The sequence below is a fragment of the Trachemys scripta genome, chromosome 17, assembly GCF_013100865.1.
Source record: "Trachemys scripta elegans isolate TJP31775 chromosome 17, CAS_Tse_1.0, whole genome shotgun sequence".
NCBI lineage: Eukaryota > Metazoa > Chordata > Testudines > Emydidae > Trachemys > Trachemys scripta.
This window is the reverse complement of record NC_048314.1, coordinates 24,357,533-24,379,982: the sequence shown is the minus strand read 5'-3', so window position 1 is coordinate 24,379,982 and position 22,450 is coordinate 24,357,533. Positions and strand designations below refer to the sequence as shown.

Below are 22,450 nucleotides of genomic sequence, written 5' to 3'. Positions count from 1 at the left end.
TCCTCTTAGAAGGAACTATCAGTTGCACACAACAAAATGGGAAATGACTGCCTAAGAAAGAGTACTGTGGGAAAGGATCTGGGGGTCATAGTGGATAACAAGCTAAATATGAGTCAACAGTGTTGACTGTTGCAAAAAAAAAAAAAAAAAGGAGGAGGGTGGGGGGTGCAAATAATATTCTGGGATGTATTACCAGGAGTGTTGTAAGCAAGATGTGAGAAGTAATTCTTCCGTTCTACTCTGCGCTGATACAGCTTCAACTGGAGTATTGTGTCCAGTTCTGGGTGCCACATTTTGGGAAATATGTGGACAAATTAGAGAGTCCAGAGAACAACAACAAAAAAGATTAAAGGTCTAGAAAACATGACCTATGAGGAGAGATTGAATAGGACAAGAAGCAGTGGTCTTAAAATGCAGAAAGGGCTGTTTAGGTTAGACATTAGGAAAACTTCCTAACTGTCAGGGTAGTTAAGCACTGAAATAAATTGTCTAGGGATGTTGTGGAATCTCTATCATTGGAGATTTTTAAGAGCCTGTTAGACAAACACCTGTCAGGGATGTTCTAGATAAGACTTAGTCCTGCCTGGAATAGAGGGGACTGGACTAGAAGACCTCTCGAGGTCTCTTCCAGTCCTACAGCTGTATGAAATTCTATTATTTCAGTTAGTCCAGATTAGCAAAAAATACAAATATGCTAGCAAAGTGGAAGGGTATTAAAATTCACAAGCGCTGCTAGACCAGTCTTATAAATATTTATACTTTACAGCTCTCACCCTTATAAAAGCAGGTGTATTGCCTTTTAAAGCAGAGTTTAGATGTTTGCTATATATTTCTCAACTTCAACAGCAGCAATCAAAAACATCAATAAATGTCTTTTAAAACTCAACATTTTAAAACAAATGGGTATTCAAGCTTTAAAATTTGCCTCTTCAGAATCATAACAACAGAAATATTTTTATATCAGTATTCATCATCTTATTCCTAGTAAAACCAGTAAAAATACTTTAACAATAGCCCCAATAAATGCTTAGAAGATCTCAGATATGAGGATAGATTGCAAAGGACTGTAAAGGATTTTTTAAACTAAGGTTTGGAGGAAAGCTGACAGGTGTGAAGCAGAACGTAGTTCAGGCAGAAAAATTCCTTTGGAATGAATTTATTAAAGGGGGATCTCTATGTCCTAGTAAAGACGATAGGAAAGAATTTGGTAAAGTATAGACAGGAGCTAGTAAGGAACAGTCAAATGCAAAAGAGCCCCATTTAAATACAAAATGTACAAGTGTTTATATACAACTGCTAGATATCTAAATACAAAGATGGGTGAACTACAATGCCTGGTATTAAATGAGGATATTGATATAAATAGGCATCACAAAAACTTAGTGGAAGGAGGATAACTGACGGGACATGGTAATACCTGGATTCAAAATATACAGGAATGACAGTAGGTCATACCAGTGGGGTACTCTAAGTGAAAGAAAGAAAGCACAGACTCAAAATAAAAATCTTAAATGAATAACACTGCCTCATAGAATCTCTCTGGATAGAAATTCCAAGGTTGAACAATAAGTGTATAGCTGTAGGAATATACTACCAACCACCTGATCAGGATGGTGATTGTGAAGTGCTCAGGAAGATGTTACAAAGAGGCTATAAAGGCAGAAAACACAATAATAATGGGGGATTTCAATTATTCTCATATTGACATGGTACATGTCACCTCAGGAAGGAATGGAGAGAAAAATTTCTAGACACCAAGGAGTAGCTTGTCCTGGTACCTACGAGGGGAGAGGCAAGTCTTGATTTAGTCGTAAGTGGAGAATAGGATATGGACAGCAGTTAAATATAGTTGACCTGCTCAATAACAGAGACCATAATGTAGTTAAATTTAACATCCTTGTAGAGGAAAAAATGCCAAAAACACCCACCACAATCGAATTTAACTTCAAAAAGGGGAACTGTACAATAATGAGGAAGTTAGTTAAACAGAAATTAAAAGGAACAGTCACAAGGGTGAAACACCGGCAAACTACAGGGAAATTATTTAAAAACACCATAATAGGAGGCTCAAACAAAACGTATACCCCAAATTTGAAAAACAAAGAATAGAACAGTAATAACAAAAAATGCCACCATAGCTAAATAGCAAAGTAAAAATGAAATAAGAGGCAAAAAAGGTATCCTTTAAAAACTGGAAGTCAAATCCTAGTGAGGAAAATAGAAAGGAGCATAGACTCTGGCAAGTCAATTATAAAGCAGGCCACGAAAGAATATGAAGAGCAACTAACTCAAGACAACAACAAAAGTTAACTACATCAGAAGTAGGAAGCCTGCCAAAACAATCAGTAGGGCCACTGTATGACTGAAATGCTAAAAGAGCGCTCCAGGAAGACAAGGCTGTTGCAGCAAAGCTAATTAATTCTTTGCATTGTCTTAACTCCAGAGGATATGGGGGAGATCCCCACACACAAGCCATTCTTTTCAGGTAACAAATCTGAGGAACTGTCCCAGATTCAGGTGTCAATAGAGGAGGCTGGAACAAACAGATGAATACCATCTGGTCCTGGTGACTTATTACTATTCATTTTATCAAAGAGTTCTGAAGGAAGTCCAATACGAAACTGAAGAACTACTAACTGTGGTACATAACTCATTACTTAAAATCAGTCTCTGAACCAGATGACTGGAGGGTAGCTAACGTAACATCAATTTTTTAAAAAGCTCCAGAGGCGATCCTGGCAATTACAGGCCAATAAGTCTAACTTTGGTACCAGGCAAACTGCTTGAAACTATAGTAAAGAACAGAATTATTAGACATATGCAGGAGCTCTGGAGCTGTGCTCCGGCTCCGCTCCAGCTCCAGGCAAAAACCTGCAGCTCCACTGCTCCGGAGCTGCTCTGTGCTCCAGCTCCGGGCTCCGCTCCAAAGCCCTGGACACATGGATGCTTTTGTAAAGGGAAATCATGCCTCACCATTCTATTAGAACAACCAGACGGGGTCAACAAGCATGTGGACAAGGGGGATCCAGCTGATAAGCATACTTGGACTTTGAGAAAGCCTTTGATAATATCCCTCACCAAAAGCTCTTAATCAAACTAGTTATGGAATAAGAGGGAAGGGTTCTCTCATGGATCAGTAAGTCATTAAAAGATAGGAAACAAAGGGTAGGAAAAAAAACAGTCAGTTTTCACAATAGTGTGAAGTAAATAGTGGGGTCCCCCAGGGATCTGTACTGGGACCTATACTGCGGAAAAGGGGGTGAATCGTGGGGTTGCAAAATTTGCAGATGATACAAAATTACTCAAGATAGTGAAGTCCAAGCCAATTGTGAAGAATTACAAAGGGATCTCACAAAACTGGGTGCCTGGGCAACAAAATAGCAGATGAAACTTGATGTTGCTAAGTGAAAAGTAATGCACACGGGAAAAAATAATCCCAACTATACATTAAAATGATGGGGTCTAAATTAGCTGTTACCACTCAAGAAAGATCTTGGAGTCATCATGGATAGTTCTCTGAAAACATCCACTCAGTGTGCAGCGCCAGTAAAAAACAAAAAAACAAACAAACAACACAACTAACAATGTTAGGAAATGTAAGACAAAAAATAGATCCTATAAATCCATGGTACGCCCATATCTTGAATACTAGGTGCAGTTCTAGTCGCCCCATCTCAAAAAACATACTAGAATTGTGAAAAGTACTGAGTAGGGCAACCAAAATGACTGGGGTATCCAACATCTTCCAGATTGTTCAATTTAGAAAAGAAACAACCAAGAGGGAATATGATAGAGGTCTATAAAATTGCGAAAGGCATGGAGAAAGTGAACAGGGAAGTGTTTTATTTACACCTTCGCAGAACACAAGAATTAGGGGTCACGTGATGAAATTAACAGGCAGCAGGTTTAAAACAAACAAAAGGAAGTATTTCTTCACACAACGCACAGTCAACATATGGAACTCATTGCCATGGGATGCTCTGAAGGCTAAAAGTACAGTAATTCCCCACTTAACATCGTAGTTATGTTCCTGAAAAATGCTACTTTAAGCAAAACGATGTTAAGTGAATCCAATTTCCCCATAAGAATTAATGTAAGGGGGGGGGGGGAGGTTAGGTTCCAGGGAAATTTTGCTTGGTTGAGATGGTGGAATCAGAGAGTGGGATATTTCCCAGGGAATGCCTTACTGCTAAATGATGAACTAGCACTCGTCTGAGCCCACAAGGGTTAACAACACATTGTTGTTAATGTAGCCTCACACTCTACAAGGCAGCAGGAATGGAGGGAGAAGAAACAGCATGGCAGAGAGAGAGACAGAGTGAGTGAGTGACTGTGTGTGAGAGACACACACGCACTGCCCCTTTGAGTACGCTGACCCCACTCTAAGTACTCTACCTTTTTAAGTAGATCAACAAGTTGAGACAGCAGCTGCTGCCAGCCAGCTCCCTCAGTCCTGAGCCCTGTCATGTCCCCCCTGCTCTGTGAAGATGGGGGGCAGGAGTGGGCGGACACCTTGACATTAGCACCCCTCTTCTCCTCCCCCCTCCCCCGCACAGCAAGCAGGAGACTCCTGGGACCAGCTCCAAGGCAGAGGGCAGGAGCAGCACACGACAGTGGGGGGAGGAACAGCTGAACTGCCCGGCAATTGATAGCCTGCTGGGTGGCTTAAAAAAGAATGAGACAAATTAATGGAGAATAGGTCCATCAATGGCTATTAGCCAAGATGGTCAGGGACACAACTCTATGCTCCTGGTGTCCCTAAACCTCCAACTGCTAAAAGCTGGGACTGGATGACAGGATACATCATTCAAAATTGCCCTGTTCATTCCCTCTCAAGCTTCTGTCATTGGACACTGATGGAAGACAAAAAACTGGGCTAGATGGACCACTGGTCTGACCCAGTACGGCCGTTCTTATCTGGTCTCATTTGTTTAGAGTAACATAAAAAAAGGAAGTCATACCTGCATCAGATTAAATCTTGCCACCTCGTTTATTGGGGCATCGGAAATTATTCCATACTGTTCTGGGTTGACAACTGCAGGACAAATGAAACATGCAAGCAGAAGATCTGTGCACATTGCTCGCACCTCCCCACCCTCCAGCCGGTCTACACAGGAGAGTGTTTTGTACATTTGTGATAAAATCCATCTCAAGCTATGCGGAAAGCAGTATGTATTCTGCTTGAGATAACCAATGAATTTGTTCACCAAAGCCACTAACTTAGCCTCATTGGAATCCACCATTTCTTGGACTTTTTGTTTGAACCTTTCAGTGCCTTTCTCCCCAAAGAGTTTTTCCTGTTGTGCGGGAGAGAACCTCTCAATCAATTTGTTTGCATCTGTTTCTAGGTGGTCTTCATCTTCCACCAGCAGCTGCATGATTGGCTCATGCAATGTTGCAGTGAGGAAGAGTTTTGCAGAAAAGAGTCCTTCAGAAAAAAGTTTGAATAAAATGCTGAATGCACAGGTGCCTCTCCTCAAAAGCCGTCTGGGATTGTCGCTTTCCTTTAGTTCAAATTCTATCAAGTAACGCAAAACTTGAAGGAGGTAGCTCTCATCTTCCTGCATGATGCAATTGCCATAGATGGAGGTAAAGACTGTGTAAATAACACTGTGTGTGTTGTCCTGGTTGAGTTTCTCTCCAGCAACCAGAGAGGAAGCAATAAGCCTAGGGTTCTCTCTCAACCTGTTGAGGAATTCTCCATAAGCAGTCTCTTGAAATCCCAACTGCTTGTACCCATCAACAAACTGTGTGTCCTCCAAGACTTTGGCATGCTGGCAGCATTCAGCAGGAGAAGCTTCGGCACTTCAGAGAAAAAACAGTGAAATAATTCAATTATTTGTAACAGGGCTGTCAAATTATTAAAAATTAATTGCGATTAATCACAAGACAAAAAAAGTCCTGATTAATTGTAGTTTTAATCAGACTGTTAAACAATAATAGAATAGAATAGAATACCATTTATTTAAATATTTTTGGATGTTTTCTATATTTTCAAATATACTGATTTAAATTACAATACAGAATACAAAGTGTACGGTGCTCACTTTGTATTATTTTTATTAAAAATATTTGCGTGTGTGTGTGTGTTGGGGGAGCACTCGCTCTTTAAACGGAGCACTCAAACTTTAATGCTTTTTTCAGCCAGCTGCAGTTGCTGTTGGCAGCGCTCACCCCTGAGCCAGCAGCAGACAGGCTCTCCCTGATCCCCCACCTCAGCTCAGTGGCGACTGGGTACACGGGCAGGAGGAGGGGGATACCCCAACATAGGCCCTTCACCCCCACTTTGTGCAGCAGACAGGAGGCAGGCTCCCGGTCCGGAGCAGGTTGGCCAAGAGCAGCAGTGGAGCACAGGTATCCCTGTCCCAGAGGCATGTAGCAGCTTCCCCCCTAACCCCTTTCAGCACAGCGCCCTGGGTGGTAGCCTCCCTTGCACACTCCTAAGGCCGGGCTCTTCTCTCCTCCTCCCCCGGAAGGTGTTTAACCAGCTCTCCCAAATTGCCAGCAGTCTCTTCTCCCTGTCTGACTTCTGCCCACTGGCACAGGCAGTGCCTACCTTCCCGCCGCCGCCGCATCCCATCTCCAGAGATGTAAGATTAAGGCTCATTTAAAAAAATAACATGTTAATTTGTTTTGAGTTAACTGCATGCAGTAACTGCGATTAATCGACAGCCCTAATTTTTAATAGACAATTAAATCTAAAAGCAGCAGCATTCTGAATCCATTACCAGGCGCTCTAGACCAATGGTTTTCAAACTTTTTTCTGGGGACCCAACTGAAGAAAACTGTTGATGCCTGCGACCCAACGGAGCTGGGGATGAGGCGCTCGGAGTGTGGGAGGGGGCTCCGGGATGGGGCAGGGGGTTGGGGTGCAGGAGGGGATCAGGGCTCTGGGCTGGGAGTGCAGGCTCTGGGGTAGGGCCAGGGATGAGGGTTTTGGGGTGCAGCAGGGGCTCCGGGGTGGGGCAGGGTGCAGGAGGGGGTCAGGGCTCTGGATGAGGGGCTTGGGGTACAGGAAGGAGTTTCGGGGCTCACGGCTGGGGCAGGGGATTGGGGCGCAAGGTTGGGGCATGGGGTTACCTCTGGCAGCTCCTGGTCAGCGGCACAGCTGGGGTGCAGATGCAGGCTTCCGACCTGTCCTGGCACCATAGGCCACGCTGCACCTGAAGTAGTCAGCAGCAGGTCCGGCTCCTACGCAGAGGTGCGCAAGCGGCTCTCGCCCACAGGCACCGCGCCCTCCCCCCCCAAGCTCCCATTGGCTGGTAACTGGCCAGTGGGAGTTTGGAGCCAGTGCTTGGGGCAGGGGCAGCGCACGGAGCCCCGTGGCCCTCCCACCTAGAAGCCAGACCTGCTGCTGGCCGCTTCCAGGGCGCAGCGCGGTTCGGAACAGGTAGGAACTAGCCTGCCTTAGCTGGGCAGCACCACCAACGGGACTTTTAACGTCCCATTCAGCTGTGCTGACCAGAGCGACCCGGTCCCTTACATGCCGCAACCCAGTACTGGGTTGCGACCCGAACTTTGAAAAATGCTGCTCTAGACAATAGAGTGAAAAATACACTGCAAGAATTTTTCCTTTAAAAAAAATGATAGCAGTTAACATCTACAATCTTTATTGTAAGTTTAAAAAAAAATTTGTGAACATTAGTCAATGTATGAGCTTCATTACAACAACAAATTTGAGTGTTTAATAATAAAAACATAATTTCTTACTACGAACTACCAATCAGAAGAGATGCAACATATATACAAACACACACACACGAAGGCCAAAAATAAATAAATAAAAAAATGTTTAAAAGGTAGAGTGTTTGAACTACCAGTAGTCACATCATATTTAAGAGCAAATCTGACAACTCAGACTTCCTGTTTTAGAATAATTTTTAGAATGGTTTTATAGCCATTAAAATTTTATCATTAGAATCACCTGCTGTGTTCAATATACAGTATGAAAAGAATCACGGAATTCTTTTAATTCACAAGAGTTTAGGAGTTCAATTTCCCACAAAGCATTTATCACCTTGTTATGATAAGTCTGTCCAAGTTAATCCTTTGCTGCTTGGAAATCCACGCTGTGTGGTACAGTTTCTCAGCTGTCTTCAATACATCTGCATTTAATCTCTGAATAAGTTGCTTTTCTGAGTTTACATAGAGCCGTTCCTGCTTGAGGTGATGAGCCAGAGTGTGAATATCCAGCTTCACCATCTTTGAGGGTGAGAGGACCACACAGTACTCACTGCAAAAGGAAAAATACATGAAGAATTTCACATTATATAGAGCTGCTATTTTTTAAAACTCCAACAGACAAAAAGAATTTGAATACTGAAAAGTTATCAAAAACTTCTTGATAAAATTTAAGAACGAGTGATAATTGTAAGTTTATGACTTACTGTATTTACAGTACCTACCTATCTTTGATCCCTATTTTCCTCATGGATCCCTACTTTCTTCCTGGACTGTATTTTCTAAATGGACAACCAACCTAATTCTCAGTTACTGAAGGACAATCTCCACTCATTGATATATTTTGCTTTCCACAACCAAATCTCTGTACAACTTTTCATGAGGGATGTACCCGAGTACTCGGATTCTAATATCTAAACTGTATTGTTAAATCTATTCACCTCAATTTGGGTTATTGCTGATTATGTACTCTATGTATCATATGACTTTAAAAACAAACTTTGTATTTGTGGACAATCTAAACACTATACCCAGATGTATAGATACTCTTTTCTGAACCTTTGTATTCTATAATTTTTTTAACAGTAGCTTTTAATAAAAAATTTAAATCTAGCCCCACCTCCCAAACCCCAGGCAACATCCCTAGTTATTGGGCCATCCTTCATCACTGTAAAACACTTCAAATTGATAATGTCATCTTCAAAATTTCTCACATATACTTGCAGGGTTCAGTGACATCATATTGGCCAGTTCCACATACATTAAAGCTGCCCTCAGCTCTGGTAACTTAAACATTACTCTATTTTCACTAATAACAGTAAAGCTCTCCCCCAAAGTGCCATACTGGGGTGAGGGGAGGTGGGGGAGGGAGAACACCCTCAGGATTACCCTTCTAATTTCTAATGGTGGAGGCCAGCATGATGACACTCAGACTCAGGGAGGTAGAAGGGGGAAAGGAGTCCCATTTTGACATATTATATGGTCAGGTCAGTGCTCAGTGAGCAAAGGAGTACATGTGAATAAGATTTATCAGAACACATACTAAGCTAAGTGTTCTGATACTTAAGTGTTTGGGTCTAGTAGCCCCATGACCGACAGAAATTCCTGCTTTTATGTGAAATAAAGAGGATTCTGTCTTCTACACTATTCAATTTGCCTTTTCTGCTAAAGAGACTCATATAACTAGCACCACCCATACATAAACATGCACAGAATGCATTGCTATTCAATAGTAGAACTCATTCAACAATGTCTCCTCGAACATCCCAACTCACAGGAATGTACTTGCGGGCCATGATCCAGAAATTCTCTAAATGACAAAACAAACTGAAGAAACCTCAAGTTGGAAAGGAAATCTGCACAGTCCATTACAGTACAACAGCAGCTAAGTATTTAGTGAACGACTTACTTGCTTCTTAATGGCTAAATAAACCAAAAAAGTATCATAGTATTTAAAATCTTTCATTATGTTAGAAATATAAAGGGGGGGAGGGATAGCTCAGTGGTTTTAGCATTGGCCTGCTAAACCCAGGGTTGTGAGTTCAATCCTTGAGGGGGCCACTTGGGGATCTGGGGCAAAATTAGTACTTGGTCCTGCTAGTGAAGGCAGGGGGCTGGACTCCATGATCTTTCAAGGTCCCTTCCAGTTCTAGGAGATGGGATATCTCCATTAATTAAAAATGAAGGTTGGTCAGAAGTGTTTGCCAAATATGTAACTATATGATGATATAATCAGATATTGCAATATTAATCAGATGCAACTTGTCTAGTTTAGGATTTAAAGGTGTGATCTTTGCACCTGTTAACTAACATGTCATAACTATCCAATTAAAACATCTAGATAGATAAGGCATATTGCCGTTGACATGTGATAAAATGGTCAAGTTATTCAAAAGAAATTTCCCTTTTTCCTCTATTTAAATTAAGATGTTAAAGAATCATTTGTGAAAACCATATTAACATGGACAATATAATTTGTGTAAGCACAATTACAGAGAAGAAAACTGAGCAGCCATTAACCTCACCTGATTTCTTACAAAGAAAATTACCTTAGCTGACCACGCATTTCCTCACCATCAGATGTAGGCCTTCTTGAGTGTTAGTATGGTAGGAAGAATTATGACCAGCTCCACCACCCTGTATATGTTAGAGCACCCAAACACTATGGTGATGGGTACTTAAATACAATAATAAATGTAATGCCTGTCTGTTCCCTATCAGCTCTAGCACCTTCAGTGAAGCCTGATCTCGCAATGCTCCTTGCTCCCACACTCGGGAAACGCGAGTATGATTTATGATTTGCAGGCATATCACTCTCCTCTTTGTACTCCTTTAAAGATCTTTCCGGCCACACCAGGCACTAAACCACAGGATCCTCTCCAAATAATATTTATTAGCTTCCCTAACTGGGCACAGAATTTTTAAAAGAAACCCTGATGGTTCAAAAGCATGGCTCACCAACAACTCCTTACCCAAGTTCCCTCACCTATGGTTCAACTTGACAAGCAAAACCCTATCATCCAAAGGAAGATAAGCCATAAATAGCTGTCATATATAATCTTTATATATAAAAATGTCGGAACACCTCAACTTACAAAGCATTTTCTAAGCTTGCAAAGGAGACTCAGAGTATCCTTAACAAAAATCAATCAAAAGGCTGTAGTTCATGCTGAGATCATCCCTCCATTTGAAGGTGATATTAAATCAAAAGAACGAGGAGTCCGGTGGTACCTTAAAGACTAAGATTTCTTTGGGCATAAGCTTTTGTGGGTAAAAAAACCCATTTCTTTAGTTGCATCTGAAGAAGTGGGAGTTTTTTATGCCAATATAAATTTGTTAGTCTTTAAGGTGCCACCGGACTCCTCATTGTTTTTGTGGATACAGACAAACATGGCTACTCCTCTGATATATTAAACCAAAAAAAAAAAAAAAAAAAAAAAAAAGACTTCAAGAAGAATACATGGTACCTTTACAAAAAGTTTTAAAAGTGACTGCCTCATTAAACGAATGGAGAAGTTCTATTAATGTGACAGAACTGTGCCAGCAACATAAGGTTTCCAACAAATGATTTCTTGCAACAAATTATTCTTACAATAAAAATCAAGAAATAGATTATAAATACCTATGTTAAAGCAACTTCCAGGTGACCAGAAAAAATGATGTATATAGTGACATGCGTCATTGTATTCCTCAGTTTTTACAAGATATTGCATCTAAAATACAAAATATTGCATCTATGGACCTAAAACAAGTTAGCTATAACATACAAATTTTGATATATATAACCACATCAGGATGAGTTAAAGAGCTGCCTAGGTACTTTCATGGCCCTCATCACTACAGTACCCAGGCACCATGGCGTAGAATTATTAATTCATTTTAACTCATTCTGGATGAGAGACAATGCACTGTGTACGTTTTGAGGGGAGGCAAGTTCCTAGTTTTGCAAAGTTCCCCTATTATACATGACATTTTATAATTAACCTGCATCTGATGAGTTTCAGATCCCTAAAGTAAAATTACATCTCAAATACTTGCATAGGGTTTCACAAAGTCTCTGTTTTTAATAGTGAAAACAATCTCTTGTTGAGCTTGTACATTTTAACCTTGCACATGCACTACAAAAGTTTTTTTTGTTCAAAGGGGACTGTACAGCAAGAGTGTGTGTGTGCACGCATTAGAGAATAAGGAACATTTTCATTAGATTTTACAAGTTGTTACTAGGGAGAAGTTTTACTTTGCAAAGGCAACCTCTTTCACAATGGCAACTGAAATACAGGAAGACTATTCAATGCTTTTCACCACTAATTAATAGTTGGTATAATTTAAAAACGGGGCTGGTATGCTTTTACTTAGTATTAAAGACTGTAGGATAAAGAGATCCATTTGAAAGTTGCATTTTCAATTATGTAAAGACATACTATTTGGAACCTGGAGTAGGTCAAAACACTTTTAAAATGTTTTTTATTAAACTAAACATTTTTGCTATTATTTGGAAAGCTATTCATTATTCTAAGGACTTAATTTGCTCACCTTTTGAATAAGAGTTTTATTTTTGTGACTAAAACATACGATTTTTTTATATGATAAAATTCCTGCAGTTAGATTTAGTAGTTGGAGGCAATAATGCAAATTCAGCTTCAGTAAGAAGGAAGCCAGCTATTTCTTCACACGCTCCTCTTGTTTGCTAGTCATAACATTACCTTCAACTGTGGAGGAAATGAGAAAGTATAACCAGAAAGTTATTTATGAAGAAAAGACTGCCGATAGCTCTCTAAAAAGCTAAAAGATCAGTGCACTCATCTTTCCTTCACAAAACTGTACTAAAAAAAAAAGCAAGAAATATCCTTAAACTAGCTTTAGAAAGGTGAGTAAGGATTTCAAAGCAGTTAAATAACTTTAAGGCAACTCTGAGAATTTGCATACAATACAAAAATCTTCTGACAGTCCTAGATTCCTGGGATCCCTTGATATAGAACAGAGGATCTACTTGGAGTTCAAAGTGACAACAGCATTTTAATTAACTCAAGCACAAGGCGAGCTGGAGTTCCAATTGACTATTTAACCACATTTTCTCCAGAAACATACCTGGCCAAATTCAGTGCCAACTTGATTTCCTGAACTGGATGCAAGTCAGCACAGAATTTGGCCCAGGGTGTCTGAAAGCTGAAGCAGACAGCAAGATGGAAGTGTAAATTCTTTGGAAAATAAACAGCAAAAATATAGGAAACAAATAATATTTTGGACTTAAGGCCCAATTCCAATTATTCACTCTGGAGTTGCATGTCACACAGGAAGGCAGAATTTGGACCCAGAATGCTTTCAAGGGTAAGAGCTTTCAAACATACTTTCCATAAAAGATAGACAGCATATTTCCAACCCCACTAGCTTAGTTATGAGGCAGGAAAAGAAAGCATTTACCAAAGTTCATTGTCCACAGCTTGAAAGCCAGGACTGCAAGTTAATCAATGTGAAACAGGTCATATCTTATTTATTTGGTTGGGGGGGGGAGGGGTGAAGGAGTGAGGTGGATACTTCAGAAAACAGGAAAATTTATCTCCTCCTGCACTCTCAGATACATAGGATTTCTACCAGTTTCCACTATTTATTTTGGTCTTGTGCCGGTCAGTCAGGCTTCTGAGTGCCATATTCATGGCTCCGGCTTCTTTTTCTACTGTTCTACATAATGTTTCTCTAGATTGCCCGCTTTTTCTTTCCAGTGATGTCCATATTATCACTTAATATGAAGTCATGTTGGGAATCATTTTTTCAACTCCGGTTAGCTCTTCAGAGCCAATACAGCAATGGGAGAGAAAGTTGAATTTCATTCTGGCTCATACATTCATGACTTATTAAACTAAATTCCAATTTCAAGATCAACTTCTGACCTAAGTTACTCCTGATGTACAGTACCATTTGAAGACACTGGAGTTATATAGGTAAAACCCAGGCAGGTATATATATATATATATACACACACACACACACACACACACACACATATAAACGGTCTTATCTTCATTTAGTTTTCACCTCAAGTTAGCTCACTTACATTAACATTTCTTTTCCCAGTAAAAATCAGGCCAACAAGATCAGCCAACAAAAGTCTTTCAGATAATAGCTACTGCCTTCTCAGAGGGCTTGTTTAACACTGGAGTTTTAAACTGGATCCAATCTAGTTAATCCAGTTTGAAAATGCTTGCATACAAATGACACAACCCATCACTGAGCACTACCTCTGCATTTATCAGGAACACTGGAATCCTCTTGCATAGTGGACTAGGATTACTTTAAATGGATTTTGTTTGGTGTTTTATGCACATACAATTGCTGTGCACTACTTTTTGCACGCTTTCAAAGGCTACCCCACAATGCTTTGCAGGTCGACCATTGCTGACCTATCAATTTACTTGTGTGCCCTCCCTTTCCTGATACCAAGTTTCCAGGGTGACCTTTCTCCCCTTGAAAAGATGGTGCAGAGCCAGATGTTTCCAATTTGCTCTTGGATCCCATTGTACATTATACTGGTGATCCACCCACAATAGCACTCCAAAAGCCCCACAACATGCTGCATGCAGCTACTGGGAGCTGTGCTGACACTTTGGACTTCCTCACCATCTGGAGTGAAGCATAAATTCAGGAAACTCTTGTGGCCAGCCACACACATAAGGACCTTTTCATGGACATTGCAAAGCAGCTATCCACAAGATGCCAACCAGTGCTGGATAAAGACTTAGACGCTCACAAGAAAGTATGTTGACAGGAATAAAAGGAGACAATCCGGTAGGGGAATGTGATCTGTCCATTTTTTTTTTTATTTATTTTATTAACTGGACAAGATTCTACTTATAGTACAGGGGTTGGCAACCTTTCAAAAGTGGTGTGCCGAGTCTTCATTTATTCACTCTAATTTAAGGTTTCGCGTGCCAGTAATACATTTTAATGTTTTTAGAAGGTCTCTTTCTATAAGTCTATAATATATAACTAAACTATTGTTGTATGTAAAGTAAATAAGGTTTTTAAAATGTTTAAGAAGCTTCATTTAAAATTAAATTAAAATGCAGAGCCCCCTGGACCGGTGGCCAGGATTCTGGGCAGTGTGAGTGCCACTGAAAATCAGCTCGCATGCCACCTTTGGTACGCGTGCCATAGGTTGCCTACCCCGCTATAGTACAACCCAACCCAGGCACTATCTGGAGCTGCTGCCGCACTGTCCCCCACAGCAAGGATGACCAGCTCGACACATCAGAAGATGAGCTGTCCCCTGAGAGCCAGGATCCTTTTGGGACTCAGTAGCCTGACAACGGCCACCTGGAAAGCCAGCCCCAGTTCTGCCCTGTCATAATGGGACCACGATTTCTGCCCTGTGTTGGATGAGACTGAATCCCCACCAGAAACTCAGGCCAGGTAGGAAGTCAGACTCCTGGTGGGAACTTCAGCATGTAAGTACCTATCTTTACAATTTATTATTCATTATTATTGTTGACAGATGTTAGCTAAGAGCCTCTGCCTCCTTCCCCCCTCCTTCTGTTACTTCAAAATGGTGCCTGCCAGCATGGCAGAATTACAATGTGTTCTCAACTCCCACTTCTGCAGCAGATTTGAATAACGAAAGCATTCATTTGTGCAAAATTCAGTTTATTGACACAGTGCTTATAAGAAAAGAAATTTGGTTAGTTTACATGAGATATAAATGCACGCTGCCTGCCCGGTCAAGGCACAAACAATATTGCTCCCCGCTGAGGAACAAATGCCCTGTAAGATGCATTGTAGCTGACAATTATTATAGGATACCTTCTATTTTTCTCTGCACTCTCTCCATGTCTGCAAGGGAGATACAGCAGAACTTAAGACTAAGTAATCCCTATAATGTGCAAAACAAAATCAAGGTAATAGCCTCATGTCCATGACCCCCACCCTTGTGGACTGCAAGCTCCTTCCACTCTTGCAGCACTTCTTGGGGAAATGTCCTTGTGACTAACTTTTGAGCTTCTCTCACTGGTCTGCCCTTTGTCTTTTTGAATAAGATCATTCTCTCCTCCTAGTCACCAGCCTCTGTGTAACATCATCGAGAAGGAGGATAGCCCAAAGGAGATTACTATCCAGCTCACCTTCCATAACCTCTGCCCTTTACAGCTCCTATGCCATAGAAGCATCACCAGCACACAAACCACAAAAACAAACCTGGAACATAGCTCCAAACACCCCACCCCAAACAGCTTGAAAGCAGATATGATAGACAAAGCCAAATGTACCTACTACCCTTTATACATGCAGATCACTTCCCATTCTTTGGAGGAAGCTCAGAGAGATAAAGCCACATATACATACTGAGAAAAAAAAAAAGCTACCATGACTTGTCTGGGATACGAACAAGTGACTCTTTCCATCTCCTACTCCCACAACCACAATGCCTGCAGCAGCCAGACCATCAAGGCCTGGGCCTCTATTTACTTCCAGTAGGCTGGCCAACCTGAAGGGGAGAAAAAGCAAAGCTCAGGATGAGATGTTTGTAGAACTCCTGGCACAGTCACAGAGGAAAGGCAGGCTAGTGAGATGTGGAGGCTGCAAACGAGGAATGCAGCTCTCCTAGGAGATTGTGGCAGTGACCAAAGACAGCGATGCAGTGGCATCACCGTGACAAAGTAGAGCATGGAAAGACAGAAATGCAGAGGCAACTCATAGATGTTATCCCGAGCCAGAATGCCCTCCTGGAAAACATGCGCCTGCTAGGCCAGCAGTCCCTTAACTTGGGATCCAGTCAGGTCCTTCTGGCCCTGGACAATGCTGGCTACTGAGACAAGCAGCAACTCCTAACCTCCGCATTGCTGCAGCAATGCTCCCAGCGGCTCCCATTCACCTCTCAGCTGCAAGCTCTAGACCAGTGGTTATCAACCTACGGCCTGCTAGCGGCCCAATAAGCCCACAGCTGCAGCTCACGTGACATCATCAGGGCCATACAGGTAGTATATAGATTGTGTGGATGCAGCCCACAAGATGCATATGTGACCCACAACGGTCAATAGGTTGAGAACCACTGCTGTAGACACTAAGAACACTTGCACTTGTGTCCAGCTCTTTTGAGCCTTGCAATGCCCATGAGAATTTTGAGCCACGACACTCAATCCCAGAACCCATGCGGACAAGAACCACCAGCAACAAGGTGTATACTTGTCTTTAACTTTATGCACCCCCCCTCCAACGCTCCAAATTGTTGTATTTGAAATGTCCTTACTATTGCACTTGGTGTTCTGTTTGCCCCGTTGCAGTAGTTAAAAGTTTGTGTGCATCTAGTTACTTAAGAAGATTAGTTAAAGGCATTTCCAAATACAGATATTTTTCCATTGGTTTCATTAAAACTTTGTTTTTAATTGTTATTTCCTAATAAAACAGTTTACAATGCATCCATTATGAGAAATCATTGATTTTAACACAGAAAATCCTTTAAATAGAGCTGAACATTCATAAGCTTTTACAAAAGCACATAGGGAATGTTAAACGTCAATCACCCACACAAAATACCCCCGTGCTCAAAATGTCTGCATCCCAACACCCCTCTACCCCCACATGGGCAACATGTTCAGGCATAAGATTCAAAACACAAACAAGAGGCATCCCAGACAGCATTCCCCTGGGTGTTTGTGTTCTCCGTGGGACGTCTTGCTGGCTGTTTGAACCTTTGAGCAAGTGTCTGGACCTCAGCCTCCCACCCATCAGCAAGGCTTTCCCCATCCCCCTCACAAATATTATGCAAAACAACATGCAGTTAGAATGACTGAACCATTTTTTTCTTCTGCTTCCAAACTATATCCTAAACAAACATTATCTGCCTTTCAATGACCACACGCACACTCAACTACTCCGGCAATAGTTAAAATGTTTCTTTTTATTTTAAAATTCCCACAATTCCCAGTGAAAACAATCCCAGGATGCACACTGCTGAGCAAGGAAGCAAAGGACCAAGGGATACTCCTGGAGAATGCTATGCTATGTTCACATGATGCAAACTGAAAATGGAATAGGTGTTCCATGTGCATACTATTGGTGCAACTTGCATACTGAGAGTCACCTGACATGCATCAGAAAAGCTTCAGACTAACCCCCCTGTGGAGATTCACTCTCAGAACTCAAGTAAATCATCTGACATACTGCAGCAAATATAACTTGGGAGATTTGGATTTGAAAATACGAATTCAAACTTTGCCAGCCATGGTCCTACAGGTGATCTTGTAGAAGTTTTTCTTGTGTGGCTAGAAAGAAGATTCAATATACTTAACCCCCGAATCAGTCTGCTTTCTTACTTGTAGGATCATCATTGGTGACTATGGAGAGGATTTGGATGGGAAGTTTATTACTGAAGTAAGGCTTTACAAGTGACATTGGTGCATTTATATATTCATTTGAAAATACAGGACAGGCTTCGGTTAGAGACAATTTAGAGTTAATTCTGATTATCAGAATAAAAGCACAGCATGTTTTTACGCCAAGAAGGCTCCACAAAGGAGTGACTCAATATCAGGTGATGTTCAGAATCCAAATTAATACTCCCACACACATTTTTAATATCTTGACACATGAGTGCAGTATATCTAAAAATAAGTTGACAAGTTAGAGTGCCACAACATGGCAGAACATATCAGGTTACCTCAATATAATCTTTTAAACTGTATTATGCTGTCAAGAGAAAAAAAAAGATATTTATAAATATACAAAAATTGTCGTTTCCCTAACATATTACATTCATCAGCAGATGTCTGCATCAGTTGTATTATACCCATCAAATCAAGAGACAGACCATCTAGGCACAGAATAGTTGAGAGATTCTCCACTGTCATGCAGCTTTTTAAGCTATTACGATTGTGAACTTCAATACTAAAACAATATAAACTTTGAATAATGACACTTATGAGCATCTGTATTGATAAATACTCTAGCCCAGGGGTGGGCAAACTACGGCCCATGGGCTCTAGCATTAAGATTCCTGAAATGAACATGCAAAAAGTATCTGTCTCTTTGTGGTGGAAATTCAAACACAATAAAAGACCATTCAAGGTCAAGATGCGTGAGACTCACGGCTTGGCTACACTTGCATTTTATAGCGCTCTAACTTGCTGGCTCAAGGTGGTGATTTTCCACCCCCCTGAGCGCAGCAAGTCAGAGCGCTTTAAAGCGCTAGAGTAGACAGGCTCCGAGCGCTCAGAGCTAAACCCCTCGTGGAGGTAGATTACCAGACCTTTCTCCCAGCGCTCGCATGCAACCACACTCGCACTTCAGAGCGCTGCTGCGGGAGCGTTCCCACGACAGTGCTTTCAGTGTAACCATGCCCTAAGGGCTAGTCTACACTAGAATCGCTACAGTGGTGCAGCTGTACCGACGTACCTGCGCTGCTGTAACGCTCCCAATGCAGACGCTCTATTCCGATGGGAGAGAGCTCTCCTGTCATCGCTCCAAGCGGCAGTAGCTGTGTCGTGGGAAAGCTTCTCCCGCCGACAAAGCGCTGTCCACCCCGGTGCTTAGGTTGGTATAACTCACGTCGCTCGGGGGTAGCTTTTCCACACCCCTAAGTGACTTGAGTTATATCAAAGTAAGCACTAGTGTGTACAAGCCTTAAGCTGTGAACTGGTGAGTCGGTTGCCAGTCACTACAACTGTGTTGACAAAAAGTTTTAATTCATTTGGGTTTTCACATGGTGCAGTCAATCTTATTTAATCTAGAAAGCAGAATCAGAAGCTTTTATGGTTTTATAGTCCTCCATAAATTAAGCTGATTGGCCTGCTAATGACTGCTATTGAACTCAGCCTCTGGAAAAAGCACTGTGCCAATGAGAGGCACTGCTCCCACTCACCAGTTTTCAACAATGCTTCTCAAGTCATGTGGAAGTCTGGCGTAACAGGGCAAACTGACTGGAAACTGAAGAGGAAGACTCAGGGCTTATCTACACTGGCAATTTACAGCTGCAACTTTCTCGCTCAGGGGTGTGAAAAAACACCCCGCCACCCCCAAGTGCAGCAAGTTTCAGCACTGTAAAGCACCAGTGTAGACAGTGCACCAGCGCGGATAGCTACACCTCTCGTGGAGGTGGGTTTTTTTAGAGCGCTGGGAATGCTCTGCCACAACCACACAAGCCAGGTTAAAGCACTGCCGCGGCACCGCCTTAGCGTTGCCACTGTAGATTAGCCCTAAGGTATAGCTTGTGAACCTTGGCTCTGGTCTACATTACAGAGTTAGGTCGACACAAGACAGCTTACGTCAACCTAACTAAGGAAGTCTTCACACTTAAATTTTGCTCCCGCTGATGTAACTGCCCTGCTACTCTGACGTTATAATTCCACCTCCACGAGTGGCGTACAGTCAAGGTCGACGTAGTTAGGTCAACACAGTGTCAGTGTAAACACTGCATTGCTTCCACTGACTGTTACTGGCTTTCAGGAGCCATCCCACAATGTCCCACACTGACAGTACAATCGATACAAATGCTGCTGGTGAGGAAGCACATCGCTGATCCAAGGAGCAAAGTGTAGACAGGCCAAGCGATGTAATTACTGCAGCAGCTGTATGCCAGCATAAGGTAGGTCGACTTAATTTTGTAGCATAGACATGTCCTTACAAAAGTAAAGGAATGCATCTGTTAGGTATGGCATGTAGTTTGAAGCCTTCCAACTGCATAAAGAAACGTTACTAAATTCCGTAAGTGACCAAAATAACCAACTCCAATTCAGCAAAAAGAGAAGCACATGAATAACAATGTCAATAAATGACTGTGCTCAGTCTCACTGCTCTAAATACAAATATTAGGAATACAGCCTGCTCTGAAACACCCAGGGTGATGTTTCACTCCATATTCTTTATGAAAATATGCTTATGAAATGAATACGACATAACTGATATATACTTTATGCAAGATGGCTCATGTGAGATATAATTGGAAAGGTTAGGATTTACTGAATGTGATTATCCAATGTGTGTGCCTGTACCATTTCTGTATCTGAAGTTAGGAATATTGACTATGTATCTGTATTTCAAATGTATTACGTTGGGTGTCACCCCCCAACTAGCCCTTCAGGTACAACAATGGAAAATCCAGACAGGTCTAATGGCCCATTAGCAAAGACAATGGATGTGAAAGAGCGTAGTCTTCCTGTGGACGCTCCAGACAGCCTATGAGTAACGGCTGCCACAGCCCTGCAGAGACATGGGTCTGAGTCACCTGGTACTGGACCCACCCTTGGAATGCCACTGGGAGACAAAGAGTTCCCGCCATACACAAGAGCTATATAAGGCAGGGGAGTGACATCATCATGGTTCTCCTCTGCCTCCCCACCCAAAGAAACACTGAAAAACACCTGGAAGCAAGAACTGAACTGAGGGGAGAAAGGTTGAACCCAAGCTGAGCGGGTGTCCAGTCTGTAAGTGGAAATACCTGAAGTCTCAAGCTGCAGGCCAGTGTAGCTGCCTTTCAAGACTTTCTGCAATCTACCTGTGACAATATTTAGGGTGAGAAATTACTATTTGTAACCAATTTCTTTAGTGAAACAAGCTTAGTATGTGTGTGTTGTTTTATCTGCTTAGTAATCTGCTTTGTTCCGTTTGCTATCTCTTTAACCACTTAAAATTCACCGTTTGTAGTTAATAAATGTATTTCCTGTTTAGAATATAAACTCCATTTGAGCAATTCACAATGGGGGCGGGGAGGGGGGGTAAGCGGCTATGCATACCTTCCTCCACACTGAGGGAGGGGGCGGATTTCATAATATACCTTTGGGTCTGCACTTCAAGGGAGGTGGACACCTGACTGCTGGGGTAAATCCCTTAAGCTGAGGCTTCCCAGAGCTGATCTCAGTGTCTGTCTCATTCTGCAGTTGGGTGTGGCCCTGCCGGTGTGTATGCTGGAGGAGGCATAATAGCCTGGCTCAGCAAGACAGGTAAAAAGGGTGCCCTGGCTGGCAGAACAGGCAGGTTCAGTGATATCCCAGCACATCAGGTGGCACCTTAAGGGGTCCAACCTGTCACACCCAGCTACTTGGAAAAAGAGACAAATCAAGTAAGAAGGGAGGAACTTTATTTATCTAAAGAAATCATGATGAGCAAACAATTGTATGGGCTGTAGCCTTCCTGTACTGCAGAGCAGTTCAATTCACTCCAGCATTCAGGACAAGAATTTTAAAGAATGTTCTTATTAACTACTATGGAATACAAAAAGTCATAATTGCCCAACTGTGTTAGCTTGTAAGTGCTCATGAAATCAACTTATGGTCCCAGACAAAGAACTTATCAACTTGGAGAGGTGAGAGATTATTTACAGTTGTCCAAAGGACAAAGGTGTATAAAATCCAAATATCTAAATCACTTCTGTGACAAACAGAAGTTTAAATTCCATGTATCAGAGGGGTAGCCGTGTTAGTCTGAATCTGTAAAAAGCAACAGAGGGTCCTGTGGCAACTTTGAGACTAACAGAAGTATTGGGAGCATAAGCTTTCGTGGGTAAGAACCTCACTTCTTGCATCAACCCTTGCATCTGAAGAAGTGAGGTTCTTACCCACGAAAGCTTATGCTCCCAATACTTCTGTTAGTCTTAAAGGTGCCACAGGACCCTCTGTTGCTTTTTAAATTCCATGTGGCTGCAGAAACAATAGAATTTAAGCAAGTATCTGGATTTTTCATATTAAATTCCTGCTATCTCCATAATTTCAATGTAGATACGCTGAAGTGGTTTTTTGGTATTGCAGCTGTAAATTATTATGAGGCTGCTTAAACACTACTAAAAAAGAAT

At 41.8% G+C, this 22,450-nt stretch overlaps 1 protein-coding gene across 6 annotated transcripts in view; it reads right to left on the bottom strand.

Moving 5' to 3' along the window:
• The window catches only part of GAPVD1 (GTPase activating protein and VPS9 domains 1), a 66,695-nt gene that overhangs the window by 35,263 nt on the left and 8,982 nt on the right, over window positions 1-22,450 (bottom strand). For all 6 annotated transcript variants that reach the window (XM_034793491.1, XM_034793493.1, XM_034793492.1 and 3 more), the window contains exons 2-3: window positions 8,018-8,233; window positions 4,962-5,805 (exon numbers count right to left, since the gene is read on the bottom strand). In XM_034793491.1, the coding sequence (XP_034649382.1) occupies window positions 4,962-5,805; window positions 8,018-8,233 (1,060 nt within the window). The remainder of the gene's footprint in view (window positions 1-4,961; window positions 5,806-8,017; window positions 8,234-22,450) is intronic.